Below are 17,242 nucleotides of genomic sequence, written 5' to 3' on the forward strand. Positions count from 1 at the left end.
ACAAACAAAATCCACAACCAATTATCATGAAATATCTCATTCTCATACAACATTTCACGCCACTTACCTCAACTTACCTCTGTAACACCATATCATTCAGATTCTTATGCTCAAATTAGAAGTCAATAATAATAAAGTGGTACGACTCAAAGATGGAGTTATAATATATATAATTAGAAGAATTTATTAATTGAGAAACCTGAAAAAGGAACAAAAGAAAATCACAAGCGCAAACACACACGTATCGAACAGTAACGTGTATGCAAAAACATAGTAAAATAAAACTTTAAAGATAGAATAGATTAAAGACAGAATACATATATATAATTATGTATAATAGCCACTAGTCACGACCTGCGAAGTTTAGGTCGGCTAGGGTTACAGCAAAATAAAACAGTTGTTAAATGATAACAAATCCTAACTCTACCAAAGATACATCAAAGCCTCTATAGGAAAATTTTCCAAAATAAAGATACATACATATACATCGTTAATATTTTCCAAAATAAGGGTGTTCATGGATCGGATCGTATCTGTAGATCCGCAGTAAATATCCACATCCGATCCGAAAATTGCGAATACGATCCGATTCGCACCCTTTATGGATCGGATCGCGGATATCTGCTCTACATCCGCTTATCCGATCCGTGGATCCGCAGATTCGCACAATAATGATTAAAAAATAAATAAATATACATATGTTTGGCATTATATTTAGTTGTTTGTATGTTTTAGTTAGTAATTATTATTCATATATTTTACTATTTTATTTTTGTTATTTAGAAAAAGTTTGATTAAAAATGTTTTAAGAATAAATAAGTTTAAAAGTGTGAAAGAAATATTTTTATTGAATTTTTTACATAGAAATATGATTATAAAGAGAAGTTTCAATTATGCGGATATATCCGATCCGCACATTTGCGGATCAAATCGGATCGGATCCGACACTAAAAAACGCAGATATCATATCCGATCCGATCCGATGGAAATTGTGTGGATCGGATCAAATTTTTGGCCATATCCGATCCGATCCGCGTACACCCCTACTTGACAATTGCCAATGCTCACGTCATGTGACACCTCCGCGTACGCAAGCATATCAGAAACCAGAAAAAGTTGATATGCTACAGAATTTAGTTTTTCACCCCAAATTTTAAACTTTCATAACTTTTTCTACAAAAATTATTTTTTTAACCATTTTTGAACCATTAGAAAAATTATTAAACCAGTTTTCATAAAAATATTGTTTCATTAAATTTTCAATTTCGAGAACCAAGTTAGACCCGCCAAAGTTAGTCAAAATCCATTTTTATCTAAAAACATAATTTTTTAATTTCCTCAAACCTCATCAACTCTTTATCCCGATGCAAACTAAAACCATACTAAAGCAATCCCTACATAGTCTCAACATACATATCATTTTCTACTATCCTAACCATTCATCACCTACAATTTAACTTCCAATTATAAAATTATCAAAACCACATTTCACCGACAACAAATTTCACAATCTTCAACTCAATCACAAATCTAATCATTCATTCCAATCAATTTCCATCAATAACCAACATCAACAATCCCTCTACTACAATAATCCATTAACAATTCCCATACACTCAATTACACAATCATCATCATAATCATAATCACACCATCTACTTATTTCATTTTATCAAAACTTATACCTTTCACAGCCTCCGGCCCAACATTCAGCAATTTATCAATTTATAAATTTCAATTTAACAACCTCATAACATCAATCACATCTCAATGCATCAATACAATTCATAGGCTCAACTAAACAACCAACCACCACACAAAATCCAAATCAAATAATTCAATAATTTTGACAATTTAATTCCATCCATTCATACATTTTAATCCTATTCCTAGGGGTATCTAGCCTAGGACTTCATGTAACATTACGTGGTATTTAAATGAAATTTAAACCTTATCTCAATGGCGGCGGTTCACACCAACACTTGGATTTCTTTTCCAACAACACCCAAACTCCAAACAAGCCACCAAGGTTCATCCAAAAGCTCTGCAAGCCAAAATCAATCTCCTAATGTGTATCAAAATCACCCAACAACTCTAATGTAACCAATTTCACACATATATAAACCTAGAATTCATAAAATTTGATAAATTACAAGGATTTAGTGATTTATTACCTTACCCACTGAAAAATTGGAATGGAACCCACCAATAGTTCATACTAAAGCATCCCTAAATAATCAAAATCACAAGATTTTCTCAAAACCCAAACCAAAACATGAATCGAAAGGAAAAACAAAACTAGGCAGAGAGCTTCAAGGTACTCACAACAATACCTAGATAGAATCAAAGAGGTTAAGGAGAGCCACGTATGACCGCAAGCGACTCGTCAATCAGAGCTCCGGATTAAAAGTTATGATGCTTGAAGTTTTGTGAAGCTTTAGGGTTTTTGGTGTTCTTCCTTTCTCTCTTCCTCAAAATCCGTGTCTCTCTCTTCTAAAGAGAGAAAATGTGCTTGTGTTATGCTGAAATGGGGTTTATATAGTGTGGGCTTGGGTTCGGTTCACTCGGTTTAGCCCGTTAGCCCAACTTTGGGCCAAAACATTTAAGATTGGTGTTTTAATTTGAATTTGAATTATTTTCATTTCTCCAAATTATAAATTCTACTTTCTTAATCTCTCTGACTCATATTAATTTTTTCACTCACAATATCGAACAGTTTAATTCAGTACTGCTGGTTAAATTTCCAATGCGCGTCCTTACACATTTTTTTGCAGAAAAGTACATTTTTCCACTCAGAAAAATCCTCCGAATCCAAATATCACATTTAAATTTCTAAATTATGATTCTGAATTTTTTTCACTTCCGTCGAACCATATTTAATTAATTATTTATTCAATTTTCTTTTAATCAGGATTTTACAACCTCATAGGGAATTCCTCACCCTATCACGGCCTCTGACCCAATTTTTATATCAACGCCTCAATAGGCAATCAATTCACAATATTTATTCAATCTCATTCAAACTCAATCATCAACCAATATATATCACAATTTCACTAAACCAAACAACCAACTACAACAATTCAACAATAATTCTAGGTCCACTAGCCTAGAATTTCATGTCATATTACATGGTACTTATCCGAAACTTAAACATATACCTTAATGTTGCAAATTCTATGCTTTTAAGCTTTCCTTTCCAAACTTTCCAAGCCTCAAGTTGGTTCACACTAATGTCCAAGTCCAAGTTCTATAATTTCACCAAGCTAAGCTCCCAAATATTCAAACTAACACCAAATCATACAATTTGGTACAATATCAAAAACTATAGTTTACATAAATTGATGAGATAAGAAAAAAATAGATTCTTATCTTTATCCACTAAAATTGGTGATGGAAACAACCAAGAACACAAGCTAGAGAACTCCTATAACATCAAAATTACCAAAAATCCTCAATACCTAAATTCAACCACGAAATTATCTTTGAATGGGAAACTGGAACTGGAATTTTGAGTACTCACCAAACTATTTAAATATAATTGAAAAGGGCTTCAAGACAAACGCGTGGTCACAAATGGCTCGTCAATCGGAGTTGCGGATCAAAAGTTATGAGTGATTGAAGTTGGAGAAAAATGGTGAGTTAGAGCTCTCTCTCTCCCTCCCTCCCTCCCTGAAGTTGGAAAAAAATGGTGAGTTAGAGAGAGAGCTCTCTCTCTCTCTCTCTCTCTCTCTCTCTCTCTCTCTCTCTCTCTCTCTCTCTCTCTCTCTCTCTCTCTCTCTCTCTCTCTCTCTCTCTCTCTCTCTCTCTCTCTCTCTCTCTCTCTCTCTCTCTCTCTCTCTCTCTCTCTCTCTCTCTCTCTCTCTCTCCATAATCTGAACTTTGGTGAGTCAGGATTTTAAGTGATTGGGCTTGGGTTCTTATGCCCACCATGGCCCAGTTCACCGTTTTAGCTGTTGGTGTAATTTTAGACCAAAATCTTTAATATTAGCATTTTAATTTGTATTCTAATTATTTATACTCTCAAATTATAAATTTTAGTTTCTTGACATTTCTCACTCATAATTAATTGTCTCACTCGCAGTACCAAACATGTTTAAGCTGGTACAGTTATTTTAACGCCGATACGCGTTTTTCCCAAAATCATTATATTTTCGCGCTCAATTTAATTTTCTTAATTCAATATTTACCGTTACATCACTAAATTATAAGTTCTAATATTTTTATATATACCGAGCATCTTAATCCCAATTAACGCAATTTTAATTAATTAATTTATTTAATCTAATTTTCTAGGATTTTACACAACCTTTATATTTTTCGTATAGGTGGGGGAACCAGCAGCTTGCAATATTTAAAAGCTCTTATGCATGGATTGAAACTTCAGAATACCCGATAAAATATCCTAACACCGTCAACCTCTGCATATAGGGGTCGTGTTTCTATTTGGACTTGTGAACCAGGCATCTTCTGAACCATTGCCGAGAACCACAACGAAAAAATTTGGTAAGATTCTTCCCATCCACCGAAAATTTTGGCTATCGACTTTTCCTTTGCTACCCAAACCTTTCGGTAACTAATGGTATAGTCGAATTTTGCCTGGACTTCTGCAATTATAGATTTTTCTTTATGAATGGGTCGGATTCAACCAATGACTTCATAGTCTCAGCAATCGTATCCGAGTCCAACTTAGAGTGATCTTGTGAGATCGTTCCCATGAAACAGATGTGCCTCCCGTTGTATCTCCGAATCTCCCAACAAGCTTTCTCCTGTATCAAGCTTACTCGGATAAGCCAATCGCATCCACGTCCATAAGTCTTGCATTTTGCATAGATCGTCTGTGGCTCGAATTCATAAACGACGTAATCGACTCTTCTAGAGATAGTGTAACTCCGAATTGCCGCAATGACTGATTTTCTAGAACTGTATTCCAGTCCTATCCTAAACTCTCCGTTCTCAGTATCAGCAACACCTATAAAAAAAATAAATTGTCGCTCATTGATCCGTCAAAACAAAACTAAAGAAACATACTACCCACTACTCACGTACCTATGTTCGCATATTCGGGAAACTCCAGTACATGTATGGCATCAAGATCCAAGCTACGCATAAAAGGTGGAACGTTCGTCGGTTGATTGATTGCGGGTGGAACCACTAAAGTTTTCGCGACTGCCTTACCTCCCCCATTGTCGTCCTCGTCCTCGTCCTCATCACCAGTTTCGTACGTATCTTCGAACTCCTGGTCGCTATCATTGTTCATTCCTTTATACGCTTCAGCTCTGTCAACTTGTACATCTGGATCATGTTGAATCTCATCCACAACTATATGTTCAAATTCAATATACAACCCAATCCATGAGTGTTGCACCTGAGTTTGCTGGTGAATATAAAACATTCACTAAATACTTGTTTCGTTAACGGTCGGCACAATCTCAAATCGTATCAAGCTGCTAAATACAACAACCGAACTCTTGTAGAAAATGTTGCTCTCCCTCTTTAAAATATCAGTACTCTCTATGCTCTGATAGAGCACATACTGTAGTTCCGCGAACGTTATTAAGCACAGAACCACAAACGAAAATGTATCCTCACACGCAAAACTCATCCTCTCATATGTATTTTGTATAACCTCACTGTTGTGGTAAACTACTATATTTATAGTACCCTCCATCACACCAACAATGTAGAGGAAAACACCTCTCACAATGAAGTAAAATAGTAACGAACTTCAGTTTTACTTTTTATAGGCAGAGGACTCAACTTAAAAATTACGTGTTGCAATGTTATCCAACCAGTATTTGATACATGTACAACACAAACACACAGAATACGTGTTGCTTACATGCTGACACGTATCCAACACGTATAGTGCATGTTCTTGGATGGTCACCACGTGGACAACATGCATGAATTGCTTCAGATTTTGACACATATCCATCACACTAGATGCATGATGCATCAGCACATCACCTGCGTGTTTTACTTGCTATATCTACAATGTCTACTCACTTATATATACACAAAAAAGTCTATTTCCAACAAAAACTCATTTTTTCCATATTAAAATCTTTTAGACGAAACTGAACCTGAAATTTCCGTCAAAACAAAAAATGAACATGAAATTGTCGAACCAACCGAATGCAGCTGTCTCTTACGTTACATCTACGTAATGACTAAATGAATGACATTTGAATGCTATCGTTCGAATTATTTAACAAAATTTGCGTATCTAACAACTTCCCGTCCAACTTTCTACTTCACCTTCCAATCCCGTGCCAAAAGAATGTCCCTCAAAAAATGAGGGAGTAAGAATAATCAGTAACAATGATAAAAAGAACCAATAAATAATAAATAAAAAATAGATATTCAAAAACGCCAATTTACACAGATCGCCATTCATCTAATACCAAGCTCCACAGTTATATACAATATTTGATGCTAGGACTTCACTGCAAAACTTGTTTTCCTCTGTCCCTCTCCTCCTGAATCCAAATCCAAAGTGTGTAGCAACTCGGTACCTTTTTTTGTGTCATCGCATATTGCAACATTGAGGCTTTCCCTCTCTTTGCAATTTATCCCACAAGCACATCATTTGCCTTGGCGATTGGTAATGAGCCGTGTAATAGTCTTCTATGCAGCCGAATTGGCAGAACTTTAAGCTATGCGAGTATTCCACTCGTTTTGTCTTGTTAAATTGCTCTACCCACATCCCCATACTCACGTCTTCCATCTTAAACAACTGCACCAAGAGACCATAAAGGCATTCAGTGAAGAACTTCAAACGAATATGAGGATAAAAATATGAAGCATTAATTAATCTTACTAACCCTTAATTTATGCGCCTCAAACTCAGAAACAATGTACCGAGCGATGTCAGAAGACAAAATATAACCTGGCCCATTAGCATAGGGTGGATAATCCTCTTCTGGCCATTCCTGAAAGAAAAAGGTACCCAAAAAGGAAAGAAAAGAAATTCAATAAGTTTCTAATATAGCAACAAATATGAACATGGAACTTAGTCCAAACCATACGAAATTCATTTAAAAATCATACACTATGAAATTCTTTAGTTCACCTAACAAGTAATTTCACAAATTATTTCAGGACATGCCTCCTCCATGACTCTAAACACTAAAGCATTGTGATGAATTCTGATTACCTCATATGCTACTGCCCATTTACCATGGCGTAACGGCTTGTGGTAGTAATTTATGTTTCCAATATAAAAGCTCGATTCATCTGAAAACTTCCTCGCTTGGTCGATAACAGAATCCACTCTTACAAAAGTGTCATCATCACCCTTCATGACATACTTAGCTGAAACTGTGTGAACCTATGAACAATTGTAAAGAAGATTTCATTGTCAGCAAAACATTCTTCCTATTTCAAACTCAAAACTTTTAGTCAATCAACAACTCACCCCGTATTCACATATGGCTACTGTTTTCAAGACGACAAGGTCATAGTTATCCAGGTAAGGCACTATAACAATGTCACCGAAAAATTCTGCTTCTTTCTTCAACTCTCTATTGATTTCTTTTCTTGGATTCTGCAAAAGTTTCAATCATATGTTAAGACCCCCCAACTAGACATTGGAAATGAAATTATAACTACAATCATTTTTAACAATAAATAAATAATAGCTTGTCAATTTATCATCATTACCAGTGCGACAAAGAAACGAGCAACCACTTTCGACGATTTGATAAGCGTATGCTGCATCCATGACCTCCTTGTAGCCATTCGCTCAGCGAAATGGTTTCCAGCTGAGAGTACACCAATAAACAGTTCCACTCCAGAGTCTGGAAGTGGTGGGGCTCGCCATCTGGTTGAAAATTCAAGTTGCCTCTGTGTCGCAAAACTAGGATGTGTTGAGGGCAAAGAAGCAGCAAATACAGAGTGGACATCAATGTCTCCTCCCAATGCAAGCCCAGTGGCATCCTCAAGAGTGAAACCCTGGGAAAATTAGAAAGCAAATTTAAGAAAATATGCAAATCCATAAGGTTCCGCCTAACAAGTTCATATTAGTTAACTCACAGTGCGATAGGGAAAAGAGGCCACATGCCTCCCGTCGACAGTGACATGATAACCCTCCAATCCAGCATTAAGGGTAAGAACAAACAGCTTGTCCTCAGAGAATGGGAACGGCCAGTCAACTGTTACTTTCTTTGTGCGGCCAATGAGTCTATTCAACCACCATGTTGCCTTAGACTCCTCTGTGCGATCTTCATCATCCCGAATCCACTTCTCACACTTCACCAGCCTATCAACTGGTTTAAAAGAATCACAGAGAACCATAAAATTGAATATATTCTTAGCTAAACGAAAGGCTGTCATCCTATTAAACTATATACTCTTCTGTATTATTCATCCATAGAACAAACTAACATGATCTGTCCCATAAGATATTATCAAATCCTTTAAATGAAGTGAAATCAGCTTCCATTTTGCATTATACTTCTCTCTCAAAACCAAGAGGGAAGAAGACACAAACCATAGCAAACCAACCACATATCCTCACTCTTTTCCTTTCAAAAATCATTTCATCTAGATTATTGCACCAAAAAAAAAGTAATTATTGTTCTAACTTAACTGTTTTTTTAAGGTAATCACTTACAATTTCTGAACTTTGAAAAAAAAATTTTCTTTAAAGAAATAAGCAGAAATTTAAACGTATCGGTTTTCATAAGCCAGAAAAAAAAAAAATCAGCTTTCTTTTAATTATGCATACAAATTGAGCTTCTTTATTTCTCGAACAGAAAAGCAATCTGCAACCTAGGTACGCATACTTAAATTTGCTTATTGAGTAGAAATTTTTGATCATGTGAAAAGGGAAGGAAAAAGTCACTTTTGTTCAGAAATGATGGATACCCTGGCAGTGGTATATATCAAGATAATAGTAACTAATTCAAACAAGTCCTCTCTAGTGTTCTACTATACTACAACATACACATACATACCAGTATCATCATCAGCCTTGGATTTCCAACCGTCACACCTAAGAGAAGCGCCCCACTGCATTCGGTAACAAGTGTTCATCTCGATCACAGGCCTCCCGCTCCAATCTCCCTTCAACCTAGGATTGAAGTGGAAGATTCTCGGAGGCTCCTCACCTTCAACAGTTTTCAGTCCCTGCAGCTCCACCACGAACTGCGACACCAGCGTCGGTTCGTCGTCCTCCCTCACCCTCGATATCGTCGACTCGAACTCCGGCCTCGCCGCCTTCGCCCTCCCGACAACCGTCACGTGCGATCCCAACGTCAGCCCGCACGGCAGCGCCACCACGCCTGAGAATTCCGAACCGGACACAGAAACCGAGCTGGGACACGTGCCGGACCGGTTTTCCGGCTTGACGGGCTTGGGCTTTGGAACGTCCGGGTTTTGAAGCTCGGTCCAGAGGCGCAGGCCCACTTCCCGGGCGTTGTCGGCTAGCTTGTAGAGGTCGGCGGAGCCGTCCTTACGGGTCGGGTCAAATGTATTCGGGTCGAGGGTGAGGCCTGAGAGGAAACCGGGTTGGGAGTGAGTTTGACTCGGAGAGAGGTTGTTGTGTGAGACGGTTTTGAAGGGGCGGTTTGGAGCTTGGTGGTGTTGGAGGTCATGTTGGCTGAGGAGTCTGGTGGTGGTGGAACTGGAGCGCGTGGTGGCGGTGGAGAAGTCTTGGCGCGTGAGGGAGGTGAAGACGAAGGGGACTTCAAAGGTTACCAGGAGGAGGTAGAGGAAGGAGGCTCCGGCCAGGAACTGAATGGATCTCTTTCGGGTTAGAGACGACAGCGTTTCGAACCTTCGCTTCATCGTGTGGCGTTTATGGGACCACTATTATGTTGGCTTGGCTACTTCAGAGAAAAAACGGTCGTAGAAGGTTCCCGATAAAATCTCTCTCTTCCTTCTCTCACGCACGCATTGAAAGGCTTTGTGTATATGAGAGAGAGCGAGAAAGAGAGAAAGGAAAAGGGGGGAGGCAAGTTGGGTTGGCTTGGGTTGGGTCAGCAACACCGAAACGGCGAAAAGTAGAAGCGCGTAATAGGAGAGAGAGAGAGAGAGAATGTGGAATGACTTTGAAGGAGATGTTGTTGCTGTTGCTGGTTGAGGTTTGGGTCGGTCACGTTCGTATTTTCTTGGAAAGTGGGAGAACAAACATATTTTAAGGCTTTGGTGGCGAATACTAACAACAAAAATACCAATACCATACCAATAATATATAAATAATAGGTTTTTGCGTAGTGCTTAAAAATTATTACTTAATTGTTAAAATAGGTTAAATAATTATTTTTAAATTTAAAAATATAAAAATTAAAAAATTTTAAATATTTAAAAATTATTATAAAAATAAATTAGATAAAAATTAAACACTAAATAAAAAATATCATAAAATTAGCCTAAAAATATTCAAGGAATAGATTTTAATGGTTTATTCTACTAAAAAATTACCCCCAAAAGGTTATAGGTTAAAATGGACTTTTCTGTTAACTTCTTTTAGGGGAATTATTTTTAAAAATAGAATCAAATTATACTAAAACTATTTTCCATCCAAATTTGATACGATTACACTATTTAAATGTGAAAAAGGTACTATTTAATCGGGGTGTTTAAATATAAATCCATTCAAACAAATTATTCATCTAATTCAATCCAAATCAAACTAAAAATCTATCAAAACTGCAATAGGTTGATCTGAATTAAATCTCATACAACATATTGAGATTGAAAATTTTTTTTAAGTTGATCTAAATTAATCAATACTATATAATATAATATAATATAATATTATTTATTATAATTTACCAAAATATTTTATCTTATTCATACAATATTTTTACATAATTGATATTTATCTTCTTTATATAATTTTATCTTATTAAAATTAATTCAAACCGCACAACAAACTTCGCTATTATTTTGCAAGAATGCGCTCTCTTTCTTTTTTGTACTACTACTACCTTTTTAATTTTCGCAAACAATCGTTGTTGTTGAGAATTCAAAATTTAAAACAAAAATACAGAGAAGATAATATTTTTAAAATTTCTAGTTATATGAAAACCTAAAACTAAAATTCTAGTTATTATTGGTCTTGTTAATAATACACAATATTATCATAGAAATATGATAGATAATATATGAATAAATTTATATTTTTGAAATAGTTTGATAGTAAAATAATATTAATGAACTTTTATATTATATTATAACTTGATGTTGTGTTTTTTAATAAATAAATTATGATTATTTAACTTATATAAATTATAATAGATTATATTGTATTATTTTTAAGATAAAGTACTATTTTGGCTTTCGATATTGAGACTGAATTCTAATTTGATTTTTAACATTTCAAATGTTAGCCCCAAAAATTTTAAACGGATTTAATATTGTCTTTCTGTTAAATTTGATATGAATAATTAATAGAACAAAGTACATTGCGTAGATGTTAACAATATTATTATTAAGTTATATTTTTTTGTGTTAGAGAAATATAACCAAAATTTTTTTGTAACACTTCTTTTTCTCTATCTCTCTCTTGTAAAAAATTTTAAAATTCTATTAATCAATCATTAACAATTCAGAATCAAAGAAAATTTTAAACAATAATGCTAGGAACCAAAATAATTTGATGGTGTTTATGTTAGATATTAGAATGTTTCTTTTCTTTACAAATTGGATGGTTCTAAATCTATTTTCTGATCTATCATATTTTAGGCATTTGGAGAGAGAAGGCGGGTGAAAAGACGGAAGCTAATTGAACCGTGATTCACATTGCAATGATACTTAACGTATCTCCTCCTAATTTTTTTTTGGTGACTTCCTCCTAATTTAAATGTGGTAAAACATTTAATAACCAATATTTTAAATCATAAATAAATAAAACTAATTACTATATTTATAATTAATTAAGTTGTTCCATTCTTGGCTGATTTGGAGTTGGTTCCATATACTTTTCCATTTTTAAATTGATAATCATTGGTGGATCACTTTTATTTACGCACTGAAATCAAATGTTATTGACTCTTTACCATGCTAATTATTTATGTCAAATTTGACGGGGTAATATTGAATCTATTTAAAATTTTTTTTGATTAAATAGAATTTTAAAAATTTTTTGAAGCTAAAATAAAAAGTTTGAAATGTTAGAGAATAAATTAAAATTTAGCCTAAACGTTGAAAACTAAAATAATACTTTATCCTTATTTTTATTATTTTAAATTATTTTTTAAGAAATTTTAGATTTTTTTAATTTAATTAATTTATTAGTTTTTATATTTTTATCGAATTTTTAATTAAATTTTTATATTTTTTAATTGGGTTTATAATTAAATTTTTATAATGATAAAAATATTAAAAATAATAAAATATTATGGTAAAATTAATGAAATATTTTATTAAAATTAATAGAATATTCTATTAATTCTAATTTTTTGTCATGATAAAAATTTAATTATAAAATTTGATATTATATAAAGATTTAATTAAAAATTTGATAAAATTATGATAATAGTAGAATAATTAAATTTTTTTCAGTTAATACCAAGAATATTTGCAATAACCTCCCTAGTGAGACCGATTCGCGACAAAAATAAAAAGAATACGAAGACACTTTTTTTAAATTATCTATTGTTAATAATTTTAAAAGAAATAGAAAAAAAATTTTAAATGATTCCTGACAATTGTCTTAAAAGATAACGAAATTCTCAATAAAAAAATTATTATTTTTGGTCTTTGAATTTTATTTTTGTGAGACTATTTACTCTCTTTATCAATATTTTTTGTCTGTATTAATAGAATAAGTCTACATAATATGTTAAACTGTTAATTTATCTGTTAAAAAGCAATTACAATTGACAAATTCTTTTTGTTGGGAGTCTCGTTGTCTTTTAAGGATAATTGTTAGTTTTTTTTTTTTTTAAATACATTGGCTAAATTTATTGTGTAAAACTGAGATATATTAATGATTTTTAAATTATTTTTACTTATAAAAATTAAATTGAAGCTATATTAGCGATTAACAAGTCACGTAAGAGAGATCGTTGATAGAAAAACTAACTAGTCTCACAAGTCACAAAGTTAATTATCAGAGTCAAAATTATTTTTTATTTTTATTTTTTAAATTTCGCAGGCATTCAAAATAATTATCTAAAATCGACATAGATAGACTTAGAGAGACTTTATTATTATATATAAATTTAAAATTTTATGTTTTTTTACAAGGTTACGTATAAAAAATATCATAATAAAATAATTTATTAAAAATAAAATAATAAATTTAATTAAAATCAAATAAAAATTCTTCAATTTGAAAAAATAAGTTTGAAAATAGGAGAGTTTGAGAGTTAAAAAAAGTCAACAAAAATTCTCTAAAATTTGTGTGTTCTGAATGACGACACTAGCAAATGAAGTTTAACCTCTCAAAGACAAAAAGTCTAAAACCATGCAAGCGGGGGCAATATTTAAGACATAATATTCCCATAAATCCCATAATAATAATAATAATAATAATAATAATAATAATAATAATAATAATAAATATTATTATTATAATGAAATGTGGTTGGTGCAGTGTAACGGCGATGGATTTGAAAATTTAAAGGTGGAATGGAAATAAATAATGCCTAATGGAATTGGAATATCGTTGAGATGAGACAGGGCATGACCCATTCAACTTTGAACTTTCCTCAACGGATTCTTTCGGGTCGCGGTTAATGGCTAATGTGATTCGTCACTCGTCACTTCTCATGAACAACGTCGGCGTGAGATGGCCTACGACCGACAAAAATTGTAGGGAGTAGAATCCTTCTCTTCTGCTGACTCCTTCTTAGACCATTTTCAGTAGAAAATTCATCTCAATTTTTATTTATAGTCATAAAAAATAACTTCATATCAATTTTTATGTTATAAACAGTAAATAAAAATTTAAAATATTTTTTTTTTTTATTAGGAGAAACTAACTTTAGTTTCTATTGTGGTCTCATTTAATTAATTAATTAAAATACTTGAAATTAATGTAATTAATTTTTTTTTAATAATGTAATTTAAATTTATAAATTTAAAAATAATTCATTATTAAAAAATATTAATATTAAATAAATTCATATATAACAATAATACACAATATATAATTCGGGGTTACAGTAAATTTGTAAAATTACTTAATACAAAGAAAAACATAATTAAGCTCTATAGTTGACAACAAGCATTGTGAAATTGTCATATGTGTTCAATCAAGTCCTCTTTCAGTTGTCTATGCTGCTGCCTATTTCGAAGTTGAGCATTTATTTGGAGAAATTGATGGTATGGTGCGAAATCTTCTTCTCCCAGTTGAGGTTGTGATAAATCATTTTCGACATCGTCATACTCTAAGCCTTGAGCAAAATTTCCTGCATAAGTGTCTCTTTCATCCTCAACAATCATATTATGCAATATAATAATACAAGCTCTCATTATGTTGGCAAGCTTCTTTTTTTTTCCAAAAAACGAGATGAACCACGTATAATTGCAAAGCGTGCTTGCAACACTCCGAATGCTCGCTCCACATCTTTCCTTTGCCCTTCTTGGTATTGTGCAAATAACTTGTGTTTCTCCCCTTGTGGCTTTGAGATTGATTTGACAAATGTGACCCATTCAGGATAAATACCATCTGCTAAATAGTATCCCATAGTATAATTATTACCATTAATAGTATAATTTACCTCCGGAGCACGGTCATTTAGAATATCATCGAACACTGGAGAACGATCTAACACGTTGATATCGTTATTTGAATCAGAAACTCCAAAAAACGCATGTCATATCCAAAGGTCTGAAGATGCTACAACCTCAAGTACAATGGTTGCAACCCCACGATAACCACTCATGTATATACCTTTCCACGCCTTTGGACAATTTTTCCATTGCCAATGCATTCAGTCAATGCTACCCAACATGCCACGGAAGCCACGACCCTCCGCCATTTGTAGCAGGCGTTGTACGTCATTTGGTTTGGGTTTTCGCAAGTATTCATCCTCGAACATCGAAATGACACCTTCAACAAATTTTTCCAAGCATTCAATTGTAGTGCTCTCGGCTATGCGCACATAATCATCAACAGCCTTGTTGATCTTATACCATCGTTTCTTACATGCAACTACCTCCTTGTCATGTCGGAGCAAAATTCTACACAGTAGCTATGAATTCGACTCCAAAATGTTTTTCCCTTTTGATCGGTACCAACTACAGGGTCAGTTGAAATATTTAACCATGCACTGATCAGCATCTCATCCTCTTTTCAATGCCAGTGTTGAATACTATCTTGCCTCTGATCTTCAATATCATCATCATTGAGGTCGATAGCATCTAATCCATGAGGGTTGGCAAAATCTGAATATTGCGAATTTGGACTAGATTGTATAGGAGTCTGAGAGGATGGGTTAGAAGAGCCACCAACACCAGATGAGTTATGTCTTGATGCACTGAATTGAGTTGGAAACGACAATGAAGTTAGAGTAATATTTCCGATAGAGGGGTTAAATATGGATGAAAATAGAAAATGAGGTGTTTGTGAATTTTGATTTTGCGGTTGGAATATAGGAAATTGATTATTATAAGGAGCTTGAAAATTAAAATTAGAAAGATTTTGTGGATTTGGATTTTGAAATGTATTTGGTAGTGTGAAGTTTTGATTTAGAACTTGAAAGTTTGAGGTTTGAGATTGTTGGGTATTTGGAATTTGAGAAAAGTTTTGTAAGTAATTGAAGAAAGAGTTGAGTTGGTTTGGATCCATTTTTTCGAACAAAAAATAATAGTAGCAGAACTTTGATTTCGTAAACTTGGAAAAAGATGAAGAAGAGTAGTAGAAAGTGTGAGAATAAAAATGTATCTAAGTGGTATATATAGAGTAACAAAATATTAATTTATTAATAATAACGATAACATAGTAACGGTTAGTTTCTAACGGTTAATTTTACAACGGCTAGTTTTGCAACGGCTAATTTAATATAATAATATAAATATAAATAATATTTAATATTAATTATGATATAAATAATTAATATAAATTATTAATTAAATAAAAATTTAATTATTTAATCTAATTAATTATTATAATTATTAATAAATTAATTATAATTTAATTACTTAATTAATTATTAGTTAAATAATTAATATAAATTATTAATTAAATAAAATATCAATATTTAATATAATTAATCATTATAATTATTATTGAATTAATTATTATTTAATTATTTAATATAATTATTTAATTAATTAACATTTTATACAATTATTTATTTTTTACCCAACTTGCCATTTGATAAGTGTGGATTGGCTAATGGGAGTCCCATTCAGAGGGACTCCCTCGTCTTGAAATGAGTGAAGGAACTCACTTGAGTTCTACTCTAACGCTCCAATTCTCTTTTTTCTCTGACAAAATAGTAACCGGACTTCGAAATTTAGCCCGTTGGAGATGCTCTTAGAAGCTTTGAATGGCATTTAAGAAAGCTTCCTCTAATTCCTTGACTAAGGTTACACAAATATCGGTTGTCCGAACTCCATTTCGAACCAGGAGCTAAAAGCGGCTTCTGATGATAATATCATCTATGCTAATATAGCTATGCAAAAAGATGTGCTTTTCACTTTAACACATTGTTTGGATGAGGGGAATTTGAAGGGAAAGAAACTGAAAGGAGAGAAAATGAATGAAAAAGTAAGTTTTTTGTTGTTTGGATGAGAAGAGAAAATAGAGTGGAAAGAAAAAAGCTTGTATGGGATCCACTAAAATATTTTCATCTCAAGGATGAGATGAAAATGAAGAGAAATGTTGCAAACATAAATAAAATTACATATTTACCATTTATCATTAATAAATTATAAGAGGTAATGACCAAATCAGTACCTGAAAGATTCAAACGCTGACATTTTGGTACCTGACTTTTGTTATTGACAAAATAGTCTCTAAAAAATTTTAAAATTTGACAAGCGTGTCCCCAAACTTGCCGGAGCAAATCTCCGGCAAACACAATGCTGACATGGTCACCGTATTTTGGTGACATGGCAAACCACCCCCAAACCCTAAGCTCTCCCTCCCCAACGCAGACTCCCCCTCCATCTCCCTCCCCATCGCAGCGCTCCCCTACCCAACTTATCCCCCATCCTCTCCCCCTCCATCCCCATCGCAGCCCCCCAACACACTCTTCCCTTCCCTTTCTTTCCCCATCGCAGCCCCTTCCCTTTCCCTCTCCATCGCTGCCCCCTTCCCTCTCCCTCCCATCGCAGA

At 33.4% G+C, this 17,242-nt stretch overlaps 2 protein-coding genes across 2 annotated transcripts; both read right to left on the reverse strand.

Moving 5' to 3' along the window:
* Window positions 1–4,251: 4,251 nt before the first annotated feature.
* Window positions 4,252–5,542, reverse strand: LOC112750647 (uncharacterized). The gene is made up of 2 exons (XM_025799454.3): window positions 5,050–5,542; window positions 4,252–4,972 (listed from the first exon to the last, which is right to left on the reverse strand). Exons 1-2 carry the CDS (start codon window positions 5,393–5,395, stop codon window positions 4,614–4,616), a joined length of 705 nt encoding a protein of 234 aa, XP_025655239.1. The 5' UTR covers window positions 5,396–5,542; the 3' UTR covers window positions 4,252–4,613.
* Window positions 5,543–6,122: 580 nt separating this feature from the next.
* On the reverse strand, window positions 6,123–10,175 carry LOC112750646 (hydroxyproline O-galactosyltransferase GALT6). Its single transcript, XM_025799453.2, has 7 exons — window positions 8,961–10,175; window positions 8,038–8,270; window positions 7,666–7,956; window positions 7,421–7,549; window positions 7,160–7,333; window positions 6,828–6,935; window positions 6,123–6,739 (listed from the first exon to the last, which is right to left on the reverse strand). Exons 1-7 carry the CDS (start codon window positions 9,790–9,792, stop codon window positions 6,530–6,532), a joined length of 1,977 nt encoding a protein of 658 aa, XP_025655238.1. The 5' UTR covers window positions 9,793–10,175; the 3' UTR covers window positions 6,123–6,529.
* Window positions 10,176–17,242: the final 7,067 nt, after the last annotated feature.

Source organism: Arachis hypogaea, chromosome 15 (assembly GCF_003086295.3).
Source record: "Arachis hypogaea cultivar Tifrunner chromosome 15, arahy.Tifrunner.gnm2.J5K5, whole genome shotgun sequence".
Classification (NCBI taxonomy): Eukaryota; Viridiplantae; Streptophyta; class Magnoliopsida; order Fabales; family Fabaceae; genus Arachis; species Arachis hypogaea.

Excerpts from the sequence above, each read along its gene's own strand:
- LOC112750647 (XM_025799454.3), bottom strand. The coding sequence starts at position 5,395 with ATGTTTTATATTCACCAGCAAACTCAGGTGCAACACTCATGGATTGGG. Across the intron at positions 4,973-5,049 it reads TCCCGAATATGCGAACATAG|GTGTTGCTGATACTGAGAAC; the intron begins GTACGTGAGTAG and ends TTTTTTTTATAG.
- LOC112750646 (XM_025799453.2), bottom strand. The coding sequence starts at position 9,792 with ATGAAGCGAAGGTTCGAAACGCTGTCGTCTCTAACCCGAAAGAGATCC. Across the intron at positions 7,957-8,037 it reads CCTCTTTTCCCTATCGCACT|GGTTTCACTCTTGAGGATGC; the intron begins GTGAGTTAACTA and ends TAATTTTCCCAG. Across the intron at positions 6,740-6,827 it reads TTGAGGCGCATAAATTAAGG|TTGTTTAAGATGGAAGACGT; the intron begins GTTAGTAAGATT and ends CTCTTGGTGCAG.